This window comes from Mixophyes fleayi, chromosome 1 (genome assembly GCF_038048845.1).
Source record: "Mixophyes fleayi isolate aMixFle1 chromosome 1, aMixFle1.hap1, whole genome shotgun sequence".
In the NCBI taxonomy this organism is placed as follows: domain Eukaryota; kingdom Metazoa; phylum Chordata; class Amphibia; order Anura; family Limnodynastidae; genus Mixophyes; species Mixophyes fleayi.
The window spans coordinates 302,406,620-302,425,272 of record NC_134402.1 but is presented as its reverse complement, the minus strand read 5'-3'; the positions used below and the strand labels follow the sequence as shown (position 1 = coordinate 302,425,272).

General features: G+C 37.3%; 1 protein-coding gene across 1 annotated transcript in view; it reads left to right on the top strand.

Moving 5' to 3' along the window:
* Positions 1-10,806, top strand: part of LOC142150520 (hippocampus abundant transcript 1 protein-like) — a 39,665-nt gene extending 28,859 nt beyond the window's left edge. Inside the window, exons 6-12 of the mRNA XM_075205753.1 lie at positions 1,570-1,788; positions 3,217-3,330; positions 4,784-4,855; positions 5,240-5,352; positions 5,646-5,743; positions 7,189-7,349; positions 7,451-10,806. Coding sequence (XP_075061854.1) covers positions 1,570-1,788; positions 3,217-3,330; positions 4,784-4,855; positions 5,240-5,352; positions 5,646-5,743; positions 7,189-7,349; positions 7,451-7,666 — 993 coding nt within the window. The 3' untranslated portion in view covers positions 7,667-10,806. The remainder of the gene's footprint in view (positions 1-1,569; positions 1,789-3,216; positions 3,331-4,783; positions 4,856-5,239; positions 5,353-5,645; positions 5,744-7,188; positions 7,350-7,450) is intronic.
* The last annotated feature ends 7,847 nt before the right edge of the window (positions 10,807-18,653 follow it).

Here is an 18,653-nt window from a genome sequence, read left to right as displayed (position 1 = left end):
GAGAATAGAATAGAAGCATTCTAGAAATGGGCAACCCTTTTAAAGCAAATAGTGTAATCAAGTCCTCAACGTTAGCTGATGATCTAGAGTAGCGATTGTGGACCTTTTCTTCGTGTACCACATAACCACTTTGGGATCCGTTCAAGCACCATTTTTAAATAAAAAAAAATAATTAAAATTTACTTTGCTACCACTGCGTTCAGATTATTTTGTATTGTCGAAGTTAATGTGTTTCTTGGGCCTGGGCACTGGAAAACTAGCATTTGCTTGTTAGGTTCAATTGTAGTTAGTTTTAAGATCCATGCTCAAGGTTTAATTTTGTCCAGTATTTGTTTTTTATTGTTAACATAGCAGAGTAGCCAGTTTTGTATAAATAAGTTTTCATAAATGGAAATAAAAATCCAATGCTTCTGTGGATAGAGAGCTGTATTCATTCTTTCTCCTTAGCCCAAATTCACACAATCCAGTATTTTTAAATTCTGTTTGAAGACGACAGCTTGGTAATGTTGATTTCAGGAGGCACAGAGGGACACCAATTAAGTCAATGATGGGTTGCCGTGGGGCCCTGGTGCTCCTGGTGTTGCTGCCACAAATTTAGGCCCTGGCTGTGGAGGCAGATTAGGCCACAATTTTGAGTTCGGGCCCATATGTGACAAATTTGGATACGGTGGGTGAGAGGAACACTTGTATGTCTACTGTGGATGGATTAGAGATGGGAATATATCTGCTGTGTATTGGTGGTAGGAGCTATCAGCATCCATGTCCTTTCAGTATGGCCATCATCTAATTTTTCTACTGCAGTTCAGTACATAAAAACATGTAATTGGTTGCTATGGGTTACATCAAATAAGCACAAAAGTTTTATTTTGTCTGTGTAGTCCATGAGGTAGCCTCACCCTCCCCCTTGCCTGCTCTCTCAATTCTGCACTCTTTAGTACTTTGAATGCATTACTTGCATGAAGACAAACGGTGTATAATAGTCATGCTGCAGGACTTTACCTAGCTTCTGTCAAGGTGTTGACATAGTTTGCATCATTCACCAGAGTAGCACTGCTTTTGTTTAGCCCATATATACTATTATTTCTTTCTAAAGCCCTCATTTGAATGTTCTATGGATCAGATAATCACGCATTAAAAAACCCGTTTTGGCGCATATCTTCTATCATAATTGGTATGACTCATTGTCACTCTAGCCATGGTTAGAATCTAGGCATCACAATTGTTTGCAAGTTGGGAGTATCATGTCTGAAGGAGGGTGGGCTATTGAAAAGTTGATTATAACCTTTAATCTTTCTTTATACAATATACCAATGCCAATTGGCAGTACTTCATTATTTGACATCACTACACTTTGTACTGTTTTTTGCAATGTGCCCGCCTGAACTACACACAATTAGGCAAGTCTTATTTTTTTTTTTTTATATTTATATTTGTTATCATACATAAGCTTGATTTCGCTGCGTAAATCACTATCATGCAATGCATATTTTGTTCAAATCCATTCCAGAAGGTAAGCATTTTGTCAAGACAAAAATGTTACATGTAATTTTCTGTTTATTGCCTCTTAAGGTATCTGCTACATTTGCAGCAAGTTTGGTCACCAGCCCCGCTATCGGCGCATACATCTCTACATATTATGGTGATAATTTTGTTGTTCTACTTGCTACTGTGGTGGCGCTGTTGGATATCTGCTTCATTTGGTTGGTTGTGCCAGAATCTCTACGTGAAAAAATGAGACCTACCTTTTGGGGTGCACCAATTTCCTGGGAACAAGCAGACCCATTTGCTGTAAGTTTTCTGAAAGCATTATGCTGGTTGTTTGTTTTTCTTCTGTAGTTACTCAATTTAAAGTATGATTTAAATTTTTTTTTTTTTTTGTTAAGGCATGGTTTAATTGAAACCCTTTCCTTTTTCTCATCAATGAATATTATGATCTCTTTAATGCTTCTGAGCTGCAGATTTTGATCCATCAATGGAGCCTAGTCTATTTAATCCTACATTGGCAGAGTGATTTAGGCCTCTTTATGACTTTACTACATTTGTGTCCACTGTCCTGCTTGATTATAGCACAAGAGTAGCAGTGTGGCATACAGTAGGCAAGGCCAATTGTTAATTTGTGATAAAATGGCTATATGGATCTAATCATGCAGTCATGGGTTAAATTGATTATGGTCTGGATATCCTCAGTCGACCTGTTTCTACTGATGTTGATTTCTTTAACTTTTCAAACTTCTATAATTTCTCACTGATGTCATTTTCTGTCATACAACAAGAAGTTTAACTTTCTAGTATTCTTCATTTTAGATTGTCTTTACAGTCAGCAGAACTCTCAAAATTGTTAGGGAGTTAATACATTTTCTTTCGGTACACTATAGGCTGGGTTCAGAGAGGGACATCCTGGAGAGATATTCATTTCTAGCACAGTAACATGACTCTTTCATTAAGCTGGGTACACACTTGTGCAATTATCGTACAGATCGCACAATAAACAACTGTTAGGTCAGATATTGCTTTAGTGCGTACACTCTCGCGATCATGTCTTATCTTGCCAAAACACACTGGATTTGTTGATTGGTTTTATAAACTTCCTAAAACGCTTGATCAGTGATGGAGCGATGTCGGGCAAATGTGGAAGTGTGTACGCACTCACGAACAGCAGTACAGGCAGATATTTTTCAGCAGATGGTTATTTAGGAGATTAAGATCACAGATCTGAAGGTAAATTGTGTAGGTGTGTCCACATAAATCTGCATGATCATCCAGACTTTTAGTCGTTGGTAAAATCGTTGCAGAAATCGCATCTGAAGTAAAATGCAACAGTGTGTACCCGGCTTTATTCTACCTGTGATAGCACACTCACCGATTACACCGTCACTTCCTTCCTCTTCAGCAGGGATTCTGGATTCGGACACCAGGGATGGCTCTTGTGCATGAGCATTGTCACTTTTCAGCATTTAGATAATTGTTTCTAGAAATTATTTTTTCCCAGTTCACTGACTTAATACAATGACCCTCTGCTCTTTTGCATATATAATTATACATTGTGTACTAATTGTACGCCAATGCAATATAATATGTCTTGTGATATCTATTGTCAAGATTGAATATATTATCCTGCCCCTCTGTGCCTGCTTACCTTTTATCTATGTAATACTGTATTTAGTTACCTCATATACTGCTCAAACTGTTTTAGAAACCTCTTAATGTCTCTTTCAGTCATTGAAAAAGATCGGAAAAGACACCACTGTGCTTCTCATTTGTATCACGGTATTCTTCTCATATTTACCCGAAGCTGGACAGTACTCCAGCTTTTTCCTCTATCTCAAACAGGTGGGTGTTTCATGGATTGCAGTTGTGCATCCCAAGGAATAATCTTTTATTACTACTCACCTAAACCTAAACTGGACTTTCTCATTGTAGCACCGGGCGGTAATAGAAACCACATTGAACATATTTTATTTGGTTTATATAGAGGAACTGTACCTTTTTTTAATTTCACATGGTGTAACTCCACAAATATATGTGTCTAAATTTATTTTGCAACTTTTTGCACTAACATGGAGGTCAAATGAGTTTATTAGAGGTGTAGCCCATGGATTTATGTTTTGGGTTTCCATTTAGTTTTCCCAAGTTTATTAGAAATGACCCTTTTTTTTTTTTTTTTTTTTTTTTTGGGCACTGGCTCACTAAGCTTCGTTACAGGCTTTGTGGAAGCTCTTCTTGGAAGCTGAAGAGCTGGTAACAAGGAGTGTCTCGAACCACAAACATTTTGAGTTGTACTACGTGGTTGGTTGGTGGTGGTGTTTTCGTAGTCTGCTTTAATGGCTCATATATGTGTGTGGCTGCATCTGATTTAAGGGGACACTATCACTTTTATGTTTTATAAATTCATTCAAATGTATATATCGGTAGTACAATGTGCCTCTATTTTATTTGTTTTCTGTTAAGTATACTGCACTGCACTTCTCTCCCCACTGTTAGCTGCACAGCAATAGCTCTTGCTATGCAGCATTTATTTTGAACATGTTTTTTGCCCATATATGTTTACATAAGTTAAGCCTGAGCAAATGGAGGAAAGTAACAGTGAAGTCTTTAAATCCCTGTTTTTCCCACCTAAGCTCTGAAGAACCCACTGGAGTGAATACCCTACACGCATAACATATTTAAAGAGCTAGTGATTTCCTTTTTGACCAATTAACAGCAGTTCCTGACAAATTAAATGACAATATTTGCAGTAGACTTTGAATTTAGAGTACAAAGCACATTTGCGGACCTGGAGCGCCGTGTAAATGAATCCAGTAGATGCTTTTCTGCTTGTTTTCTTGCATGATGACAAAGCACGACACTCTAATGAAAAAAACAATATGAAAGGACTCTGTGCTGCATACCGCACTCCTGATCCGCTGAGAGAGGGAGAGAAGGGTGCAACTGGGCTCAAGAATTTTAAATCTATTAATAACTAGAAAGACAGGCTTTGGCAAACAGTCACGGGACCTGTATTTGTAAAATCCCCTGTGAAAGAAACACTCAAGCTACCATAAGGATTAATGGTTCTTTTCTACTGTGTGCAGACCGCATGCTTCAATGTATTCAAATCGTAGATCAGTCTCCTCATAACCTAAAATAACAAGAATTTACAAATTTTGGGGTTTTTACTACATCTCAAAATCCCATCAAATGGTAAAATGATTGACATGAGTCTGCAACACACATGACCATTGTTCATTTTTTCATCTTTCTGTTAAAATGCAAATAATACCTATATATTTTGTTTGTTTTGCAGATCATAGGTTTTACTCAAGGTAGTATTGCAGCATTCATAGCCGTGGTTGGGATTTTGTCCATTTTAGCTCAGGTATGTTTATTTGATTATCTTGTATATGACTCTTGCACACTGCTGATAAGACTGCATTCCAAATGTTATTGAACTGTAAATATCTAGGTAAATTGCACACTGTCGCTTTTTCACCCTAATAATAAGCAATCGGGTATTAATTTGACTATTAGGAAAGATTTGCCTTTCAATGGCCATCTTAATTTCTCCTCCAAACCGTTCTCCGTTCTTACTTTTTCTTTTTCTTTTGAAGTCTTGCCTTTCTCTACTTGGAAATAGTATTACTTTGGTTTCTCAGCTGCATATTCTAATAGCCATATTCCAAAGGAAGTGTCATTTTGCCAATATGGATGCCTGTATAAGGGGAATTCATTTTGAACATTGCTTATCTTGCTGTTTTTCCAGACGTTATTTCTCGGTATACTTATGCGATCAATTGGAAACAAGAATACCGTTCTCCTTGGTCTGGGTTTTCAAATGTTCCAGCTGGCCTGGTATGGGTTTGGCTCACAGCCGTGGTAAGCATCGTTTCTGAGTGTTTTATTACTTTTTCAAACAAAGTAGGTGCAAAATTATATTAATACATACATGGCTGGTTTCATTGTTTTAATTAACATTTACAAAGGGATTGTAAATTACAGTCGTGTAATGAAATTTGATAATTTGCCAATATAAATAATTTCTGTAAAATACTGCGTTTTAAACACAGCTATAAATCATTCTGGTGAGAAATGTAGGTTATAGCTACTACTAGTACACCCATTATGTATAGCTTAGCACTTATTTCCCAGTTTTGTTTGTTCACTTCCAGGATGATGTGGGCAGCTGGTGCTGTTGCTGCAATGTCTAGTATCACATTCCCTGCAGTGAGTGCCCTGATTTCTCGTAATGCTGAATCGGATCAACAAGGTACGTTCCATTATCAAACCGCAACTTGGAGCCTAATAAAAGCTTTCTGGATTTTCTAGTAAAGTCTAATACTTCTCTAAAACCATTGGAACAAAACTGTGTCATGCCTCATGTAAAAGTCAACTTTGTGACACATAGATAAAAGAAAAATGAATGAAGTTTTGTACAAACTGGAGCAAAGGTGTAAGAAGAACACATGGGAGGTAATAAATGTGTTTGGACAAGCTGTATTTCCCAGTTTCCATTGTATAGGATGTTAGGCTTTGTAGTTCTTTTAAGAGTGGAAGTACATCAAGTAATGTTCACAAATTGATAGTTCAAAGTTTGAACTTTGGTATATAAATGTCCTTTTATTGTTCATCATTGTAAGCGTCAAGTGGCTCCTTGTTGTGTTCTTCAGCAGGTTATTAGTCAGTCATTTCCAACTTTATCTCTAGCATCTTTAGACCAAACAAGGGTCTGAAATGGTTTTTAGACTTGCTATGGTTGAAAGTGGCAAAAATAAACTACACAACCAAGAGAGGTTTTAAAAGATGTGATTACAGCACCACTTGATTCTTCATGGATTTTTCAGGATGGATCTTTTCAAGTTAGTGGCATTGCTTTAAAAAAAAAACAAAGCAAAAAAACGAACATCAAAAGGTCTATAAATGTGGGACTGGAGTAGAGATGGTGAGGAGCCTTAGTTCTCTATAATGGTAACTCTGTGGCAGGAGGTCTGTCTGTTTGCTCTTCATGTAGACTGTCCTTATGCTCTTTTTGGTGAGACATTCACATTATGAAGGTATAGCTTACATCCGCACTCTGGCCATACGTAAATCCTTAATCTAATAATGTATCATATGTCAGGGTGACAAATAACAGCCTGCCACCAGCGAGAGGCCAGGTCGTTTAATTTGCAGGGCAAACCCCTTTACTGCATTTGAGGAATGTCCAGGGAGGAAAAAGAAAATCCTTCCTGCATGTGATGTCATCACTGTGCACCAAAATGTATGTCTGACATAACAGGGAGACCACCCCCAAAAATTATTACTTGCCTTGTGTGGTGGTAAAGCACAGAGATTTTTTTTCTTCTTCTCTTGTCCACATGTATTACGTAGTGATTCTCTCCATCTCATTTCACATTGCTGATATTCTCTAATTTGTTAATATCACATAGCTATTAGGGATTACAGTAATGTCTCTGAAGCTTCAGGACATTGGCCTTGTGTTTGATGTAATTATAACTTGTGCACACACTTCGATCAGTAAGTGCTTTGGCAGCATTGACTATTAGGACTTGATCAAGTTAACCACGAACACTTATTTCCTATTATGACTTACAGATCTCACTGTACATACATACTGAAACTTTGCTGTCAAATGATTCTGTTTGCCATGTAGTAGCTGCTTAATGTGTCGTCCTAAACGAGCTAACAGATGTTTTTTGTTTGTTGCTAATGCAGGTGTTGCACAAGGTATGGTGACAGGCATTCGAGGTTTATGCAATGGTCTAGGCCCAGCACTATATGGTTTTGTTTTCTTTCTCTTCCACGTGGAACTTGGGGGATTAGTACCAGTGCCTAGCTCAGAGGACAAAACCACCATTAAGGATCCTAGTGATGAGGTAAGTAGTGGATTGATGCCCCTTGTATAAGTATGTTAAACTGTTACACATTATTTAGTGACTAAAAGCTGTTTTTGTTTTTTTTTCCTCTCCGTTTTCAGGGCGCAGTCATTCCAGGACCACCATTTTTGTTTGGAGCAGTTGCTGTCCTCCTTGCTTTCATGGTTGCCTTGTTCATCCCTGAACACAGCAGTCACTCCATGAAGAATATTTGTGGCGGTGGGAAGCACAGTAACAGCAGCAACCCTCAGACAAATAACCCAGACCGTGGGGGCGATGAGGACATAGAACCCCTGTTACAAGACACCAGCGTGTGACTCTATCCCAAATTATCCCTTGGCATCACCTAAAGGTGGAATCAAAGAGAATGTACCAAACTCTGCTGAAGAATAGAAATAATAACAGTTACATGACAGCAACCACAAAACACATTACATTGGATCTCCATGCAGACACTATAAGACTGCCATTATTTAACTTTTTTTGTATTATTATTATTATTATTTTTTATTTTTACTTGTCTAAAATATCAGTTATTACCTATTCACTGCATGGGAGGTTGCATGTGTAGCAGAAATCTCCAGCAGTAAAGCCGCTAAAGGTTTGAGATTGTTTTTCTATTTATGCTACCTCAAACCTTGTCATTGCGTATTATATTGACTGTTGAAAAAAAAGTAGATATTGCAGTGACAGAGCATCTAATTTTGAAAGGTACATATGCAAAGAGAGCCGGTGTGGTGATAGCACCTTACAGTGCCTGCCAGTACATTTCTGTGCTTTTTTTTTTTTTTGTGTGTAGGAGCACAGTGGGGAGAAGACGGTTTTGCCTTTCTTGCTGCATTATTCTGAGTTGTCTTCTGAGCTCAGAAAGTTATCAAAAAAACTTGTTTACAGAAACACTAGTCCTATGATGACTACAATGCTGCAGGAATTCCCAAACCACCACTCTCTAAACCAGCAAACAAAATACATATCTTAAAGGACAAAACCACAATCAATCTGTTTAAAGCTTAATTCACCTTATAAGAAACGGTTAAGTAGCCACTTATAAGTACAGTTTTGTTTTTTTTTTCTCTCTTTAATATCGTCTCCTTTTGAGCATCATTCATGGAAACCTAGTGAGCTTACCACTGTCTTGTCTCATAAAGACAAGTATTTATTTGCACAGAAAATAATTATATGAAATTTGTAAATGCAAAAAAAAATAAAAAATGACACAGTAGTGTGGTTAAAATAATTATTAGAAAACTAAAAACAGGTAAGAAGAAAAGTGGGTGTAGACTGAACAAAATAGGTATGCAGAATCTTTACATGGCAGCTTTTTCATAGAGTGTAATTCATTTGCACAATGTACAAGCAAAACATTGCAGAGTTACATTTTGGCAGAGCGGGTTTTAAACAAGCAGCATCCTAAGGTAGATATTTCTGCAGGAGATTGCAAGTGACACCTTAAAAATAAAGCACCTAACATGAAATCATATGATGCTAGTGAGCATTGATTGTAAAGGTGCATAGTCACCTTTCTTGCACTTTACCTGTAATGGTAGGGTCCTATGTTAATTATATCATGATAACATTCCTAATTTAAGGAGGCTTCCTAACATAATGCAGGTGAATGCTAAAAGCTAATCTAGTTTCTTATTCTCTATCCAGATATTAAAGGTCACCTCATTTATTACACCCCAGCCTTAACTGCTATGTAGAGTGTATTGGACACATATCATAGCCTTCATATACGAAACTCTTCCTACACTGCTTTGATCAAAGAAATATGCAGATTACTATTTTCTTTTTATAACTCAAACTTTGTCACATCTGTTTTTTTCCAAATGTCACTTGCTAAGATTGAGAATTTATGAAACTATACAGACGTACGTGTATTTTTCTGAAACTGACGTAAACCATTAAAAGAAAAGAAAAATGGAGCACTGCTTTTAATGTTTTATATGTAGATATTTGTAAGAAACCTTTTTTTCCTTACTGAGAGGCTGTGTATATCTTGTATTTATAACTGTAACAAGATTCTTGACAGAAAATATACTGCTTTTATATAAAGGATTATCTATGACTGAAAATGTTTTTTTTTTTTCTTAATATATATTTTGAGATGTTATATCTTCACCAGAGAGAGCATACATTTTGTAATATGCATTTTGGTTTTTATTTTAACTAAGATCATCATATGTAATAGTTAGGGCATATTGGAACTTAAGTATGGGAAACTGTAACATTTTTTTATTGGTTTAACATTGCTGTGGGGGTTAAATAAGAGAATTGCTCAGTTTTCTGTGTTTAGAAGGTAGTTGCACCCAAAATGGAAAAAAAGCTTACTTAACTCCCAATAATTTTGTTTCGTCTGCCATCATTTCATTAGATGTGCCAAGTTACAATTTTCTAGTGAACCTTAGAAATGAAAATATTTAAAAAGAAGGCTGCAGGGATAGCCAGAACTACACCCTCCCCAAAAAATATTTTTCTATTGTTGTACAGGTGGTAATCGCTATTGTCTTATCTGTCGCTTAATATCAGAACAGTTCTAGTTAACCTGTGAATGCTGCCATATTTCTGTGAAAGTCTGTCCCGCATCCATAGACCTTTTTTCTTTTTAATCTTCTCTGCTTGTTAGATATCACATTTTACAAAAACAAATAGGCAACCAGAGCAGAAAACATATCTGTTTTTTTTTGTTTGTGTACGTATAACCCACTTTTAACAGATAAGATTGGCTTTGAAGCTTCCAGATAACAGAGGCTGCAAAATTGGTTTATGCCAGCATAAATGACTCTTTCTACTTTATCTTCTAGAAGTGGGTTTTTAAAATGGTACATGGCATTGCCTGAATTATTCAAATAGTGAAATAACTCTTAACGGTCACTATTCTTCATTGCAGTGTCCACTCCCCCATAAAAACCCTCTCTCCTTTCTCATGGGGAAGGATTTTTATTTTAAGTTTGCCCGGAGAAGTCTAGGATAACTTCACCCAGATTCAGCATGATGTGTCATAATATCTGTTTATCACAGACTTTTTAATGATCAGCATGAGGGGAAAATGAGCACCGCCGATCTCTGGTTTACAGTAAGCCAGCGCTAAGCAATAAAGAGATACTGGCTGATTCATGTTTATTTTTATAGGCATTATTTTATTCGTACTGTACGTTGAGAAATCAAGCAGTAGATAAAACAATGGAGCACACCTATATAAAATGCAAATGTAGACATTTGCAAACTGATAAAAATCCACAAAATGATTGTTTACCAAATGACCCAACGGTGTCCATATAAAGGGGGGCCGGGGGGGCTCAAAGAGAAAAGTGTAACTAACAACGCTTTCATACTTCTACGTCTCTTTAGAGACTTCACCTTTTGATTTAAATTTGTGCTAAACTCTATTTTACTGCAGTTGCTGAAAACTGATATGATTATAAACACAATAAATGCTAGGCTGTTTTTTTTTGTGGTTTGTTGAGTGTGTTTGTTTTGTTCTCCACAGAAGTATTTCATCATTTATATACCAGTAGGAGGGAAGGGATTGGGGAGAAGAAGGTGATATGTTTTATTTATATATATATATACACATAATTCCTGCAACATGTAAGCAACAGGCTGCTTACCAGGTTCTTTAGTGAATAGCAAAGCAAGGGGATTGCTATTAAATTAAAAGCTATTGTCTCATGCCTTTGGTATGTCATACAATAAAGCAAAGAAATGTTGATAAGAGATAAATTATTGCTTATTCCCCAAAAATATTCTAAAATGGGCGGGACAGATTTGTTGGTAGCCCTTAGAAAAGATGATAAATAATTGGATTATAGTAATATTTCAAAGAAATTGCTTTAGTGAATTAGCATCACACTTGTCTTCAATCTTCCAATCAGTCATTCAGCCTCTTTAAATGGATGAAAGCAGTCACTCTGCTGTTTGGTACCAACGTGTGCACCACACTGATCATGGACCAGCCTTTACTGACAAACTTTTAACGGTAAAGGCTATAAGTCAGAGCATCTCCAAGCAGCTTGATATTCCTGTAACTACAGTTGCAAATATGATTAAAGTCCATAGGGCTGTAGCCAACCTCCCTGGACATGTCTATGAGAGGAAACTTAACCTTAGTTTAAACAGATTATTGTGAGAATGGTAGTAAAAGAGCCAATGGGAACTACCAAAAAGATACAAGCTGAATGCCAAGATAAAGGTATGTCAGTGTGTGATCACACCATCCAACGCTTTTTGAGGATCAGTGGGCTTTACTTTTGAAAGAACAACAGAAAAAGACAGACTGGAATATGCTACAATGCGTAGTGACAAGCCACAATGCTTCTGGGAGCATGTCCTTTGGACAGATGAGTCAGAACTGGAGCTTTTTGGCAAGTCACATTAGCTTTATGTTCACAGATGAAAAAAATGAGCACCATACTTACTGTGGAACGTGGAGGAGGCACGATTATGTTTCGAAACTGCTTTGCGGCACCTGCACGGAGTGCCTTGAATCTGTGCAGGGCACAATGAAATCTTATGTCTTATCAAGGCATTCTGGAGTGAAACACTGCCCAGTGTCAGAAAGCTGTTTGTGTCTCAGTCGCGGGTCATGGACTCACCAACAGGTTAATTACCCAAAATGCACAGCTAAAAGCATCCAAGAATGGATATTGGGCTATTCTAAAGTTCTATGCACTCTGAATCCTATTGAACATCTATGTAAAGAGATGGAACATGCAGCCTGGAGAAGGAACCCAACAAACCTGAGACAGCTGGAACAGTTTTCCATGGAAGAGTGGGCTAAACTATCTGCTGACAGGTGCAGAAGTCTCATTGAGAGTTACAGAAATCACGTGATTGCTGCTAAAGGTTGTGTAGCAAAATATTAGGTTACGGGTCCCATCATTTTTGTCCTTGACATTTTAATTTGTTTTATTATTTAAAATATTCTATTGAATCTAAATTCAAATGCAAATTCTGATTTCTATGAAATATGGAATAAACAACAATGATGGATGCCAATTACTCTTGCCAGTTTCAAGCTATTTCAGAGAAAAATGTTTGTCTGTTTTACCCAGTTTGTTTATTAGTTTATTATGTTTGTCCCCAATTGTAAAGCACTACGGAATATGTTTGCGCTATATAAATAAATGATGATGATGAAGGGTACCATCACATTTATCCTAATTTGAACTTCACGTAGATGGAAATGATGTCTTATGAATTGGGGTTAGGATTTATTATTTTTCAATTTTTTTATTTTTCAATTTTTTTTTTAGATTTTGTTTAGGTTAATAACATATACATTTCTAGGACAACCTCTGGATCAATACAGAATTTAGGTCATGGGATAGGAGTTACTATAAAGAATGTCTTAAAACCGTATATAATCCTACATCTAAACATGTAAAAAAAAATAAGGAATTGAGTTCTATCTATCTATCGGGAGGACAAAAACTTGCCATACTGCAGAATCTGAGAGCCCCTTAAGTTCAAACATTCTTGAGTTCCTGCACACTACCCTAACATATGAATTGGAAGAACTTTCCCGAGCCTGAACAACAGAACTGGTTGGCTTTAGATGAATCATAGACTAGATTACACAGCTACTTCTAAGAACCAACTATTGCTGCTTCCAGTAGAGTCACAGGAACAAGGGTCGATCCATCCCTTCATATTGGGGACCTTTATGGCTAAGGTGTAGTAATGCATAGCTCTAGTAAAGCTTGTGGTTCCTTATACACAGTGGCTTTTAAGATAAATACTATTTATCACAGCTAACTGTTATTATCATAAGCTTGTAGAACAGCCGCCTTTCCCGTAGAGCTTGATGCGCTCACAGGTACTCAGATGCCCCCAGGTTTTGTGCTCTGCATAGTACAAGCTTATGGTTTAAACTAGCGCAGCCATGGGAATGACAGCAGGAGATTAACAAAGTCAGAGACAGGCCGAGGTCAAAGGGCACAAGCAGGCAGCAAAGTGAGGTCCAGGCAAAAGGGCCATGTCCAGTAGAAAGATAGGATATCTGAGTCACAGATAGAAGTCAGGGTCACCAGCAAGAATCACAAGCCAAAGGTCATACACAGAAGGGTCAATCCAGAAGTACAGGAATTTTGTACAAGAGCAGGTCAGCAACCAGGAAACTGAATGCTATAATCGGCAGGGAGGCTAACACCTCCTGCCTTAAATACTGATAATGGCCAATCAGGAGCAAGCTCCATAAACAGATAATGGATCCCAGCAGTCACGGGTACAAACTGCGCATGCGCCTGAGTAGCAGCTTGCCGGGTCACAGCGCTAATAGAATTAGTTATGCAAACATGCACCCGCCTGTGTTTACTTGCCGGACGTGTCGGGAGCTGGAAAAGCATCCCGACTGTTGCCCTGGCAATGGCCGAGTAGAGGCGGAAGTGAGTACTAGTGAGCTGCTGCGGCTCATGGCACTATTATAAAAGATGATGCACCCCAAGAAAAGCAGTACACAATACTGTCTAATTATTTAAAATGAGGGGTGCACTTCTTCTCTTGCAGACTAGAGTGCAGAGGGCCTGGAGGCGTTGTTTAAAGGAGCTGGCTTTTGGCGGCATTACGAGCCAAACCAATACTTGTAGACCGCACCTGCGTGCAGAGATGGCCTTTTTGTATACTGCTGGCCTCAACATTTGTGCAAGGCACACTTCAACTGCTATATCAAACCGGCATATTGAGCATTGGATTGCCAAATAAGTCTGCCTATTCACTGTTGTCTAGTGGTTTACTTGCACCGGATATATTCCTTTGGATTGTTCCTGATCATGAGTATCGGTTCTCCCAAGTGGTTAGTTGCCCAACATATATGTCCTTAACCCTGTGTGTACTGATCAAAGATACCTTGTCTACGATAACCATTAAGATTGGGACTAGTGTTCTAAAGGTACTGTTATTGTCCTGATTTCTTGGTGTACCAGACTTTTTGTCTTCACGATTACTGATAACCCCTTGGATATTGAACATAGGCACTTTGTTCTGCATTGTCCTGTATATCATTGAAGAAAGTGACCATGATTTTTGTTGCCAATTACCTACAATATAGACTGTCACAACTAAGATCATCTTGACTCCACTTGCCCCAGTCCAAGAGATATTGATTTGTTAGTGCATTACAGTTACCTTTAACCCTTGCACAGCTGCTGGGTTCCATTTCCTAGCGCACTAGCTGGACATTTTATTTGCCACATCCATTACACAGAGAGAGAGAGAGAGAGTGTGCAATTTGGACAAAAATCTATAGATATTTATCCGCACACCACTAGTTATGGCAGGGTAGCCCATGGTTGTTTTTTTTTCCTTTAGGGTCTCCATCCAACATTTAGAGGTATATTATTGATCGATTTTTCGAATTGTAGTACTATGCCTAGGTATTTAAGCTTGTGAGTGATCTACAGCTGTGAGAGAGGTGGAACAATTCCATTGTTTAAAACAGTGTTTATTAACACCAGCCCCCTCCCATCTTCCCCACACCTCCTGGTTTCAGCATAACTTGAATTATGCACAGGTTACTTAGTTCACTTGGATGGGTCAGTATTTATGAGCTGTTGGGGAGGATATGAGTATTTTTTCATTAAGAAACACTGGTCTAAAGGGGCACAAGGAAAAAATGGCTGCTTTATCCCAAGATACCTGAAGCCTGGAAAATTGTACATAGTTCCATAACATCTTAAAATAATTCTAATGCGTTCTTTCAGTTAGCAAGATATATTGTATCATCTGCACAGTTTTCCTCTAACCATCATTGTTCTGCTTGATGTTTATAAATAGGGCTCTATATTCAGGCTAAACAATGTTGGGTATATGGGCCATCCCTCTTTCATGTCCATTTTTAATACAAGCCTTTGGGATAAAAAGTAATGGTCAACTCTAAGGGCTAGATTTAAAAAAAAAAGAAGAAGGTTTTGGCTATTTTTCCCGAAACTGACAAATTTACTAAAGCCCAAACTGCCGTTAAAACGGACAGAATTGACATTTTTCAAAACCAACACTTTACAAATCGCCATCCTGATTTTAACAATGATGAACATACCACCAGATTTACTAAGCTGGGTTTTTCAAAACTGCCCCAACAAATGGCCAAAATGAAAGAGGTGGTTGGGAGTGGCGAGATTGCTGTTTGAGCTATTTTACCATTCAGAACATAAGAGAAAGCACCATTGACATTTAAATTATTTGGACAATCATTATTTATTGATCATTTTCATTTTGCAGAATGTACTAAATGTACTTAATAAATGAGGACTAGAATCTGATTGGTTACTATAGGCAACATCTCCACTTTTTCAAACCCGCAGTTTAGTAGATATTCCTCTAGTATCTTCCACAAGTTTTCACACTCCACTGAGTTAAAGGTGTGTTCCATTTCGAATGACAAAATAACTATTGCCTTTATTATTATGACTTGCAAATTTGCAAATAACTTCCACAAATTAATGTCAGTTGTTCACTCAAACATGAACTCAGGGTGATCAGAACCAATCAGAGAGTACACCTGAAATTAATGACCCTATCAGAACTGCCTTATAAGTATCCTACACTCTCCCGGGTAACGCAGAACCAGTATAAGTTGCCCAATAATTTTCCTGCTCTTGACTGCATTTGTCGACATGGGTATATCCAACCAGAGCGGGTTGGATTCAACCTCTACAGTTTATGTTCACTTATTCTCTCATCTGTATTCTCATTAGGGCAGAGTTGCCAGAAATTTCTCTTGAAAGATAGTTGCATGCAACAAGCCTAGCAATAATTTATTTAGAGCCAAATCTATACAAAAATTAGAGTTGCAAGAGTAGGCTGTCAAGTCTGTGTGATTCCATTTCCAGATCTTAGCCAAGCCATATGCCTGTGCCCATTGCGCAAGGGAGTCTCCAAGTTGGCATCTGAGCAAAGCAAGCTAGTTTGTACAGCTCCATTCTATGGGTTCTATGTATTAAAGCAAATATGGAGGAAAGAGTGGTGGCTATTGTTGGAGTTTCTTGTATGTAGGAAACAATTATTACATATGATGCTATTTGCTCCAAAAATTTAGAAGTTATACGTATTTGCACTCCTGTGGGATGGGCATGAGCAGTGTACATGTCTGGCACACAAAGAAGGATGCCTGCACATTTCTGCACTATGAGATAACACTGCATCTTCACTACTGGCCACCCCTTCCCCCAATGCCACTATTGCAGGAGGTACATAATATAATATAAGGTGTCTACTGTGCTCCTATAAATCTTCAGCCTAGATCTATACTTATTACATTTCACTAAAAAAAGCAAAAACAATTATGAAGAATAATTTGGCTTGTAGTCCTCCATAATGTACACAAATACCTTCTAATTATATATATATATATATATATATATATATATATCTATTAGTCTTTTATATACAAAAGTTTATTTCCCTCTGATAAACATTAAACCCTGTTTCATTGACACTAATGCTTGAATTAAGAACAACAAATCCAAGTTCACTAAACATTGTACAGGTGGCGCTGGCTTAAATGACCACCTTAATAAGAGTGGCCAGGTCGCAGTTTAACATGGCGTTCTGTTTAAATGCCGGACTCTTCATTAGGCAAAATTGTTTCCAGCAGTTATTGCAAGCAGTCGTTATAAACTGAAGGTAGGAATCCTAAAAAATCGCACTTCTCCTATCGGAGAAAGTACTGTCGGATTTTCTGTAGCCGTTTATTGGTACCCAACCCATTCAAATATGGGTCACTGGGGAAGTTGGTTCTTGAGTATTGGATCTTTCAAGATAACCTGTCAGTGTCTTTTAAATATCCTCTCTATCGCTTTATGTTTGTCGTTGAGAGAAGAATGCCCATTTTATAATTATCTTAATTTTCTCTGTTATTTTTCTCCTTATCAGTTAAAAGAATGACTATTCATCTCTGAAACTTTTCTTCCAGCCTCTTGAATATCCTCTCTATTCTATGCTTTTTGTAAAAATTGTCCCTTCATTTCTTCTATTTGAGTCTTGTAAATGTTTTGACTAGTTTAATTTAATTTAAGTCTCCTAAACTGAACAAGAGGGATCCCCTTCAACCAATTTTGATGATGTTCACTTGTCATCTGAAAATATGCATTGAAATCAGTGGGTTTCTGATGTTTTGGTACATAGGGAGCTCTCGTGGACATATATAGTCAAATCGAGGAAATCTACTTGAATTTCACTGATATCAAAAGTTAAGGTGATGTTTTATGAATTTTGATGTAGGTATTGATAAAATAATTCTAAAGTCTCTCTTTTACCCCTTCATATGAATATAATATTGTCTTTATTTCAATGCCAGGATACCTAATATGGAGAGTCTTCCTATAAATGTGATTTTCCCATACATCTTAAGGGGGGGTAAAGAGCGTCTAAAGAGAAAGATTAAAGCGCTGCACTGAAGAAGTTATGTAAGTTGAGACAGACACCTCTATGACTATTTTACCTTCTACATACTTGGATTGGCTATTGATCTGGGAATCTTTGAGACATTCTCCCTGTAAAATAAAGGGAGCACCTTCTAACTATATGGGAGAATTAATATTTACAGCAAAGACTCTCTACTTTAAACCAAGGACCTATTTTATCACCAACCTAAAAGCAATATTGGAACTTTGCTATTGTATACACAATCTGCATCCTCAAACAATTGGGGATCATATCTCCTATACTAAGGATTAACTAATCATATATTTATAGGTAGCATTGAGACTTTTTACTGGTTATATATTTTTTTCTGGTTATATTTCATATTTTGCTACTAGTTTTCCCATCTATATCGGGTACTGTTTAATGGCAGATAAGAGCGTTGGTTTATCTATTGTCATATTCCATTGCTATATACTGTCTTTCACCTTGTATCAGATTTTTTTTGTTATTTGCTCTGTCTTTACTATTATTATAATTTTTATTATTGCAGCTATGGCTAGAACAAGATTGTCTTTTCATACTGTTCATTATTTTATCTGTGAACATATTAAAGTGTAATTGCATTTACTGTGTGTATAAGCATGTACTACATGTAGTATTACATCCCATCCAACTAGTTTCTTTGTGTATACACATGCAGGCATTTAGTGCCAAGGGGGTCAGCTACTATAAAATAAGTTTGCATAGTTTGGAGCAAACTAAGTACCCATGGCTGTACCAATATTCTGAACATAAATTGTCCATTAAAATAAAAATAATTATAAGATTAATGCTGTCCATTAGGAACGCCTTTAGATTTTCCCCATATGAAGTTTTGTCTAAAGCATGTTCCGTTGCTCTCATACCCATATCATGTTGAATGATGGTGTGGCGAGACCTTAC